The 10,838-nt window shown below is 49.0% G+C and overlaps 1 protein-coding gene across 1 annotated transcript; it reads right to left on the bottom strand.

Moving 5' to 3' along the window:
• Positions 1-4,214: 4,214 nt before the first annotated feature.
• LOC125481662 (phosphatidylserine lipase ABHD16A-like) lies at positions 4,215-10,757 on the bottom strand. Its single transcript, XM_048593506.1, has 4 exons — positions 10,629-10,757; positions 8,366-8,452; positions 7,627-7,712; positions 4,215-4,292 (listed from the first exon to the last, which is right to left on the bottom strand). The coding sequence occupies exons 2-4, from the start codon at positions 8,439-8,441 to the stop codon at positions 4,215-4,217; spliced, it is 240 nt and encodes a 79-aa protein (XP_048449463.1). The 5' UTR covers positions 8,442-8,452; positions 10,629-10,757.
• Between the last annotated feature and the right edge of the window lie 81 nt (positions 10,758-10,838).

The following is a 10,838-nucleotide window of genomic DNA, read 5'->3' as shown; positions in this document are numbered from 1 at the left end:
GCAGACCCCATTATAACCAATATAACCACCGGTTTACTAACTGTCCCCACCAACCCAGTGCTCCTTTGATCCCATTCGCCCCAAGTGCTATATCTAGCCGCCTCTTGAATGCATTCAATGTTTTGGCATCAACTACCTGTGGTAATGAATCCCACAGGCTCACCACTCTTTGGGTGAAGAAATGTCTCCTCATCTCCGTCCTAAATGGTCTACCCCGAATCCTCATACTGTGACCCCTGGTTCTGGACACACCCACCATCGGGAACATCTTTCCTGCATCTACCCTATCTAGTTCTGTTAGAATTTTATAAGTATCTATGAGATCCCCCCTCATTCACCTTCACTCCAGCGAAAACAATCCCAACCCACTCAATCTCTCTTCATATGTCAGTCCTGCCATCCCCGGAATCAGCCTGGTAAACCTTCACTGCTCTCTCCTGAGAGCAAGAGCATCCTTCCTCAGGAAAGGAGACCAAAACTGCACACAATATTCCAGGTGTGGTCTCACCAAGGCCCTGTATAACTGCTCCTGTACTTGAAAGCCTCTCGCAATGAAGGCCGACATACTGTTTGCCTTCTTTACTGCCTGCTGCACCTTCAGCGACTGGTGCACAAGGACACCCAGGTTCCGCTGCACACTCCCCTTTCCCAATTTACAACTAATCGGCCTTCTTGTTTTTGCATCCAAAGTGAATAGACTCACATTTATCCATTGATTTGCCCACTTACCCAACCTGTCCAGATCATGCTGAAGGATCTCTGCATCCCTGTCACAGTTCACCCTCCCACCCAACTTGGTATCATCTGCAAACTTGGAGATGTTACGTTTTGTTCCCTCATCCAAATCATTAATATATATTGTGAATAGCTGGGGTCTCAGCACCGAACCCTGTGGCACTCCACTAGTTACTGCCTGCCAATTTGAAAAGGACCCATTAACTCCTACTCTTTGTTTCCTCTCTGCCAACCAGTTTCCTGCAATCCCATGTGCTTTAGCCTTGCACAATAATCTCTCATGCAGGACTTTGTTGGGACGGTTTACGCTGGTGTTCAGAGAAAAATATTTATCCCAAAACCATCATCACCAAAGCTCATTTGAACAAGGAAACCTCCTGATTACCACATACCATCCTCCCTCAGCTGATGAATCAGTACTCCTCAATGTTGAGCAACATTTAGAGGAAGCACTGAGGATGGCAAGGGCACAAAATGTACTCTGGGTGGGGGATTTCAATGTCTAACACCAACAGTGGCTCGGCAGCAGGACTACTGATTGACCTGGTCGCGTCCTAAAGGACATAGCTGCTAGACTGGGTCTGCGGCAGGTGATGAGGGAACCAACAAGAGGGAAAAACATACTTGACCTCATCCTTACTAATCTGCCAGCTGCAGATGCATCTGTCCATGACAGTATCGGTAAGAGTGACCATCGCACAGTCCTTGTGGAGATGCAGTCCCACCTTCACATTGAGAGTAACCTCCATCATGTTGTGTGGTACTATCACCGTGCTAAATGGGACAGACTTCGCACAGATCTAGCAACTCAAGACTGGGCATCCATGAGGCGCTGTGGGCCACCAACAGCAGCAGGATTGTCCCCGAGCTCAATCTGTAACCTCATGGCCCGGCATATCCCCCACTCAACCATTACCATCAAGCCAGGGGATCAATCCTGGTTCAATGGAGAGTGCAGGAGGGCATGCCAGCAGCATCACCAGGCATACCTGAAGGTGAGGCGTCAACCTGGTGAAGCCACCAAACAGCTAAGCAATCCCACGACCATCAGATCAGATCTCAGCTTCGTAGTCCCACCATGTTCAGCCGTGAATGGTGAACAATTAAACAACCCACTGAAGTAGATGGCTCCACAAATATCCCCCTGTCCTCACCGATGAGGAGCCCAACAGACACTGAGGTAAGGATTCCTTCTGCATGAAATGGACAGCTCCTGACTCTAAAACTCTCCTGCATTGGAGGCTGCACTGATGATGTTACCCAGCATGGTAACGAAACATCTGCAGAACAACAAACCAGCTCGGCGAGCAAACCAACCACAACATCCACAACCCAAGCTACCAATCTACTCCAAAACCTTAGAGATAAAACTCTCCTCCCTAGTTTTCCAACAAAGGGAAACATTCTCACGGCATCTCCCCAAAAGACCCCACGGAATCTTCTACATCTCAATAACACAATCTTTCTTCGTCCAGCCTTGACCAACACTCGTTCAACCAATCACCACGGGGTGAATCTCTCTGAGTCAGCACTTAGCTGAGCAAGCTTTCTCTGAACCACTCCGAACACAAGTAAAAACCTCACCTTCAAAAAGGAGGTGCAAATCTGTCCTTAGTACACCTGCAGCACTCTTACACTCCACCCTCATTCGAACGAAAGCCAGCATTCCATCATTTACACACACAGCCACAGGCGCCCAACGAATGAGCCATCTCATCCTCCTCTCCATCTACCAACATCACCGGTCCCAGTTGTCAATCAATTCCATTCGTTCCCTTGTTACCGGATCCCGAAATGGCTATTGTCCCTGCCAACATCCTGGCTGTAGTACTCAAGACCCATGCTCTAGAACTAAGTGCACCCCTTACCAAGCTGCTCCAGTTGAGCTATAATTTGAGTATCGATTCAAAAATGTGGAAAGCTGCCCAGAAAGCAATACAAATCCAACCCGGCCAATTACCGCCCCATCAGTCTCCTCTCGATCATCAGTAAAGTGATGGAAGGTGTCAGTAACAGCACTATCAAGCAGCACCTGCTCAGCAATAACCTGCTCAGTGACGCTCAGTTTGGGTTCTGCCAGGGCCACTCAGCTCCTGATCTCATTAACAGCCTTGGTTCAAACAAGGACAAAAGAGCTGAATTCCAGAGGGGCGCTGATAGCGACAGCCCTCAACATCAAGGCTGCGTTTGACTGAGTGTGGCATCAAGGAGCCCGAGCAGAATTGCAATCAGTGGGCATTGGGGGACAAACTCTCCACTGGTTGGAGTCATACTTGGAGATCCTCAGGCAAGATGTTTTAAAATCAACTTGTTCAGATATAACACAGTTCAGGAGCTGGTAGGACTTGAACCCAGATCTTATGACCCCAGGTAGGGGCACTAGCACAGCATCACAAGACTCTAGATCCCCTGGGTAGTGTCCTGGGCACAACCACGTTCAGCTGCTTCATCAATGACCTTCCCTCCAGCATAAGGTCAGAAATGGGGATGTTTGCCGATGATTGTACAATGTTCAGCACCATTCAGATACTGAAGCAGTCCATGTTCAAATGCAACAAGATCTGGACAATATCCATCATGGGCTGATGACTGATAAGTAACATTTCAACCACTCAAATGGCAGGCAATGACTGCCTCCAACGTAAGAGAGCTTAACAATCCTACTTTGCTACTCAATGCCATTACAACCATTGAATCCTCTACCATCAATATTCAGGGGACAGGGGATTACCATTGACCAGAAACTGAACAGGACAGCAGCTACAAAATCAAATTAGAGGCTGGGAATCCTGCGGTAACTCCCCAAACCCTGTCCCACCGTCTACAAGGCACAAGCCAGGAGTGTGATGGAATACGCCCCACTTGCCCCTGGACGGGGGCAGCTCCAACAACACTCAAGAAGCTTGACACCATTCAGGACAAAGCAGCCCCCGCTTGATTGGCACCACATCCACAAACATCCCACTCCCTCCCCCACCGACGCTCAGTAACAGCCATGTGTACCATCTACAAGATGCTCTGCAGAAATTCACCAAAGATCCTCAGGCAGCACCTTCCAAACCCACAACCACTTCCATCCAGAAGGACAAGGGGCAGCAGAAACATGGGAACACCACCCCCTGCAAGTTCCCTTCTGAGCCACTCCCCATCCTGACTTGGAAATATATCGCCGTTACTTCAGTGTCGCTGGGTCAGAATCCTGGAATTCCCTCCCTAAGGGACATTGTGGGTCAACCCACAGCACATGGACTGCAGCAGTTCAAGAAGGCAGCTCACCCCCACCTTCTCAAGGGGGGCAACTAGGGACGGGGCAATAAATACTGGGCCCAAACCCCCGTGTTTATTGCCAACGAGCTGAACAGAAATGACGACATCCCTGCTCAGAGGATCTCCGTGTAGAAATAGACCTGACGGTGCAAAAAGCTCCGGGACGTTGCGGGAAATGTTGCTTGTTTGCTGAAGGGAGTCGTTTCTGACACTTACTGGCTGCTGACCTCGTCCCAACGGAAGTCTTCAGGCCAATGGTTGAAATCAAAGCTGTAAGCTGCCAGCTTTTTCTGCAGAGACACAAAGAGGAACATGGAGCTCACTATCACCCAACAAAGCACGTGTGGTAAGCAGCACGGACACAGCTCAAGGGGAAAGCCGAAACCCGATATCCCAAATTTCCTTCACCTACAGAAGGACACAGGACCATGGGAACTGATGGAAGCCATTCAGCCTGTCCAGCCTGTTTCCCATCGCAGTCTAACCGTGGACCCCTTGCACACCTTAATTTGCTCCCATTCCACATCTCAATTTCTCCTTCACACAATGAGCAGCCCTTGCCTTTTGCACTGGGCCTGCACCTCATCTGGTCCACTCACTCCTCCCTTTGCAAAAAAAAAAGCCCCATCACTTCCCAACTAGTCAGTCTGGTCTCTAAATGTTAGCTGTTATAACTCTCTCCACAGGCGCCACCAGACAGAGTCATACAGCATAGAAACAGACCATAAGACCATAAGACATAGGAGCATAAATTAGGCTATTCGGCCCATCGAGTCTGCTCGCCATTCAATCATGGCTGATAAGTTTCTCAACCGCTTTCTCCCTGTAACCCTTGGTCCGCTTGATAACCAAGAACCTATCTATCTCAGTCTTAAATGTACTCAATGATCCGGCCTCCACAGCCTTCTGTGGCAGTGAATTCCATAGATTCACCACTCTCTGGCTGAAGATGTTTCTCCTTATCTCCGTTCTAAAAGGTCTTCCCTTTACTCTAAGGCTGTGCCCTCGGGTCCTAGTCTCTCCTACCAATGGAAGCATCTTCCCAACATCCACTCTGTCCAGGCCGTTCAGTATTCTGGAAGTTTCAATTAGATCACCCCCTCATCCCTTTAATCCAAATCATCCACAATCCATATCTCACCCAGACCCATTTGCCAGCATTTGGCCCATATCCCTCTAAACCCTTCCTATTCATGTCCCCATCCAGATGCCTTTTAAATGTTGTAACTGTACCAGCCTCCACCACTTCCTCTGGCAGCTCGTTCTATACAAACACCACCCTCTGTGTGAAATAGTAGTCCCTTAGGTCCCTTTCAAATCTTTCTCCTCTCACTTTAAACCTATGGCCTCTAGTTTTGGACTCCCCCACCCTGGGGAAAAGACCATAACTATTCACCCTATCCATGCCCCTCATGATTTTATAAACCTCTATAAGGTCACCCCTCAGCCTCCAACACTCCAGGGAAAATAGCCCCAGCCTATTCAGCCTCTCCCTATAGCTCAAACCCTCCCAGGCCTGCTGAGTTCCTCCACTATTCTCAGATTTCCAGCGTACATTATATTTTGCATTAGTTACTGCAATCGAAGACACGGGTGGATCAATTCCACAATGGTATCACTGGGTTAGATCGTCTGGAATGGGCCTAATCTCTCTAAAGATTATAAGGACAACTTGGTAAATTAAATTCTTTGAGGGAGGAAGGAGTCAATGCTGAGAGGGTTATCACCCCCCCCCCACCCCGATGTCAGGAGACGGGAGTCCCAGTCACACTGGGATGAGGAGAAATTTCTGGCTCGGAATGTAGCGAACCTTTGGGATTCTCTTCCACGTGAGGGTTACAGACTGAATACATCAAAGGCCAACAGGCTCTGATGAAGAGTCATCTAGACTCGAAACGTTAGCTTGCTTTCTCTCCACAGATGCTGCCTGACCCGCTGTGATCTCCAGCGTTTCTGGTTTTCAGCACAGATTCCAGTGTCTGCAGTAACTTGCTCCTACATCCGAGGCCCAAGTTTTTTCTTTAAAATATGAAATGTAGCTGCTGCTAGCTGGGCCAGAATTTATCGCCCTTCCCTAACTGCCCCTCGAACTGAGCAGTTCACCTGAACCGGTTCAGAGGGCAGTTAAGAATTAACCACGTTGCTGTGGGTTGACTGGAGTCACGTGTAGGCCAGACTGGGCAAGGACAGCAGATTTCCTGAAGAGGGCTGGTGAACCAGATGGGGCTTTTACAAACACTGACAGTGGTTACATAAGGGGAGGTGATGGCCAAGTGGCATTGTCACGGAACTGCTAATCCACCGGCCCACATAATGTTCGGGGAACCCAGGTTCAAATCCCACCATGGTAGATGGTGCAGTGTGAGTTCATTAAAAATCTGAATTCAATAAAAACAAGAGTCCAGAGATGGCCATGAATCCATTGTCGACAGTCCGGAAAAACCCATCTGGTTCGCTCAGAGACAGTAAGAACTGCCGATGCTGGAGAATCAGAGATAACAAGGTGTACAGCTGGATGAACACAGCAGGCCAAGCAGCATCAGAGGAGCAGGAAAGCTGACGTTTTGGGTCGGGACCTGGTTTCTGAAGGAGGAGCTTTCCTGCCCCTCTAATGCTGTCTGGCCTGCTGTGTTCCTCCGGCTCCACACTGCGTTATCTCTGGTTCATTTATGTCTTTGGGAATGAAACTGCCACTTTTACCTGGTCTGGCCTACACGTGACTCCAGACCCACAGCAATGGGATTGACTCTCGCTGCCCTCTGGGTGATGAGTGCTAGCCTGGCCAGTGATGCCCACATCCCCTGAAGGAATAAGAAAATAAGAGTAAGATGAGCCCCTTTCCCAGCTTTTAACCCCATGGCACGGCAATACTTTCATATTGCAGTGGTGCATTCACCATAGAGTCACACAGCATGGAAACAAAGCTTCGGTCCAACCAGTCCATGCTGAACATAATCCCAAACTAAACTAGTCCTACCTGCCTGTGCTAAGCCCATATCCCTCCAAACCTTTCCTATTCATGTACTTATCCAAATGTCTTTTAAACATTGTACTCTACCCACATCCACCACTTCCTCAGGAAGTTCATTCCACATACAAACCTCCCTCTGTGTAAATAATTTGCCCCTCAAGTCTTTTTTAAATCTCTCTCCTCTCACCTTAAAAATGTGCCCCCTAGTCTTGAAATCCCCCATCCTAGGGAAAAGACAGCCACCATTAACTCTACCTGTACCCCTCATTATTTTATAAACTTCTCTAAGGTCACCTCTCAACCTCCTATGCTCCAATTAAAAGAGCCCCTGACTATCCAGTCTACTTTTATATCGCAAACCCTCCATTCCCAGCCACATGCTGGTAAGTCTCTTCTGAACCCTCTCCAGCTTGATAATACCCTTCCTATAACAGGGAGACCAGAACTGGATACAGTGCTCCAGAAGAGGCCTCACCAATGTCCTGTACAACCTCAACACGACGTCCCGACACCTACACTCACATGGTCTGAACAATTGAGGTAAGTGTACCGAACGCCTTCTCAACCACCCTGTCTAAGTACACATCAGAGCCAGGGCCGATGCCAACACCGCCAAGCGGTAGAGGGGGGAGTGGGGTCACCCAGCAATTTACCTTGTTCTCTGGTGTGTTGTTTCGCTTGGTTTCTTCCAAGACGCTGATAAACTGCACGTAGTCAGGATTGGTCCAGCGTCCCACACCTACACAGCCGAGGAAAATAAATGGCTGACTGTTATGGCCGGATTTAGACAGAGCTCTCAGACATTGCAAAATGTCCCGAGGGGCCTCAAAGTCACATTTAGCAGCCCTGCTTTATCGGAGAGTGTCAACCACGGAGAATATCGTTATCCACTGGACTCGGACATTCTGGGAAGCAAACGAGACGGGCTGTAGCAGGGGAAGTCTGTCCCATTTGCAAATAACATAAGCAGCTCGGCTGGAGTCACTGAGCCTACAAACCTTGGAGAGGAAGGTCACATGACCCGGTTAGTGGGTATAATAATTTACACACAGACTAATAGAGGGGGAAAAAACTGCTTCATCAACAGCTGTCTATCTCATTTCTCTGCTAACACTCTCATCAAAGAGAGAGAGAGATTTGAAAATCCACTGGAAGACCTCATCACTGCCAGTGGAGGGATCTTTGAAGGGGGCTTGAAAATCGATGGCACTGCCTCCGAAAGAGGCCATCCAGAATGGACAGGACAGAAATCCCAATGCCTACAGCTTTCGGCAATGCCTTTAGCCACACACCGATATCCCAGAGGCCAGCACTGACCAGAAACTACAAGAGGGTGACAGTGGATGGGGATTCTGCGGCTTTAAGCATGGAGCCGAATGGAAACTGTCCTACCTCGGAGGCAGACCACCCCGGTAAGTATCAGCAGGAGTACACTTGCGTACGATGTAGCTGGGATAATCTTGGACATGACGATGTAACCTAAACAAACAGGAGCAGAGACATGACAGCATTTTCAGAGTTTGGCAAAGATTGTTTGTATGTTACATGGTCCTCAGCAATCCTCCTTACACACACACACACACACACACACACACAGAGTCCATTCAGCCCAGGAGGTCAATGCTGGCCTTTAATCTGCTCCTATTTCACCTCCTTCAGCTCAGTTTTCTATTCCCTTTCCTCGCCATGTAGTTTTACACCTGCTTTTCTTCCTGAACAAGATGAGAGTCAGGAGTGAGTCATTTAGGTCCTGCATCGAGTCGGCACTGACCTTCTCGAGTGCATCCCACCCTATCCCTGTCACCCCACACTTCCCAAAGCTAACCCACCCAGCCTGCACATCCACAGACAGCATGAGACAATTTCCCACGGCCAATCCACCCTAACCTGCACATCTTTGGACTGTGGGAGGAAACCCACGCAGACACGGGGAGAATGTGCAAACTCCACACAGACAGTCGCCTGAGGATGGAATCGAACCCGGGTCCCTGGCGCTGTGAGGCAGCAGTGCTAACCACTGAGTCATCGTGCCCCCAGTACACTGTTTTTACAAGCTCACTCTCTTGTACCTCCTTCCTAATTCTGTTCTGCACTCTCAAAGGCACAGATGACCTTTATACTTTTGCTTCCAGAAACAAATGATAAGGCAAACAGAATGGTGTTCCCTGTCATCAGACTCAAATTACAACAGGCAATCTGAGCAGGAACATCCTTCCCTGTGTTAAACTGCATTTGTTGCTTGCCTGCCCAAACCGAAAGGATTGTTACGTTTGATCTCTATGTTTGGTTTACGCTTTCACCTGACTGTATCCAGGGGGACGGCGCATTGGAGAGAGAGCTGGATTAAACACATTGGGGGTAAACTTTAGTGAGCTAGTAATCCCAGCAGCCCCAATGCTGGAGAGACACCAGTTCAAATCCCAGCCCCAAACATCAAACTCCATCAATTCATGTGCAATCAGTTCTCATCTCTAATGGAACTGCGGGCCCGTCAGAAATAACCACTGGTTCAGTCACATCCTTCAGGGAAGGTCATCTCCCAGCTGATCCAGTCTGGCCTGTATGTGACTCCAGGCGCCACAGCAGTGAGTACCCTCCCAGGGGACCCCAATCAAAAACTGCCAGGGGCAAAAGAAAGCAGCACCAAACATGTTCTTCTGAAAAGCCACCCACTTCTAAGTTCTGTGGTGCAATTAGGGATGGGGCAACACAGGCTGACCCACATCCCAAGTAGGGAATGAAAACATGGTTTCAGAAAGCCCGAGCTGGAGGGTCAGTGCGGCTGTGGGTTTGTGGTTGGGGTAAAACAAAATCCTGACTGTGCTCCTATTCAGAGAGCTCATTGTTCATGTTCCTGGTTACAGGGAACTCCAAGGCTGGTACTGTTTGCTTGGTCAGGAAAGATGCACGAAAGATACTTACCCCTCGCTCAGGGGTGTGGGGGCTTGTCTGGTACCAAGGGGACAGAGCCCAAGTAAGGGACGCACCATGAAGCACGGAGATGAGGTGATACTTTGGCACTTTGGGATTCCTCGCTCTTTCCTTCGAACCAGAGCCTGAGAGCTCCCAGCATGTCAGATAGCGAGGGATGCAGAGATAGTACGGGAAAATGACAGGGAGATAACGACCGTGGCAGATTGAATGGGCCAAATGGCGTTTTTCCTGTTTCCTTCAGCCCCTGGAACGGCGAGTCCAACATGTTTAAGTGTGACAAAAGCTTCACGTGTGTGCTATCCTTCGAAAAGCAACGTGCACTTCCCAAAAAGTTACTTCCCAGCAACTTAAACACCAACTTTTAAACAGTACAGATTTGTTTTGTTCAGAAAGAAGTGAGTCCTGGGGGCTGGAAGGGAACAGTAGCTGAGTGAACTGTGTTTTCCAAAGGGCATTCAGTAAGTAATGAAACTGGCAGGGGCTACGGGGACAGAGAGGGGCAGGGTCAGAATGGGTCGGACTGCTCCTGCAAACAGCTAGCACACGTGTAATGTGCTGAACGGCCCCATATCTGTCCTGCTAGGATTGTACGCAGCAAGAGAGGGAGGATTTCGCACTGACTCAACTTGACCTGGACGCTGTCAGGGAGTTCCATCGGCCCACTGGCCTGGGCAAACACACCAACATTTACCCACAATTCGAGTTCCAGTCAGGCTGTTACCTTTCCTGTAGCAGTAAAGCAGCAATAATGGGGATGTATAGTAGGAAACGTTCCACAGGATGTAGGCCTGTGCAAAACAGAACACAGACAGAAATTAGCTCAAAACTCTCCACAGGGCCGTCACAAGGCTATTGGTTTCATTGAGGGATATCAAGGCAGTGCATCGTTAATGATGTGTCTTCAAACAGCCAGAGATAGGGCTTGGGGGCG

This window comes from Rhincodon typus, unplaced genomic scaffold (assembly GCF_021869965.1).
Source record: "Rhincodon typus isolate 14 unplaced genomic scaffold, sRhiTyp1.1 hic_rhity00002984, whole genome shotgun sequence".
NCBI lineage: Eukaryota > Metazoa > Chordata > Chondrichthyes > Orectolobiformes > Rhincodontidae > Rhincodon > Rhincodon typus.
This window is presented reverse-complemented; position numbering and strand designations above follow the sequence as displayed.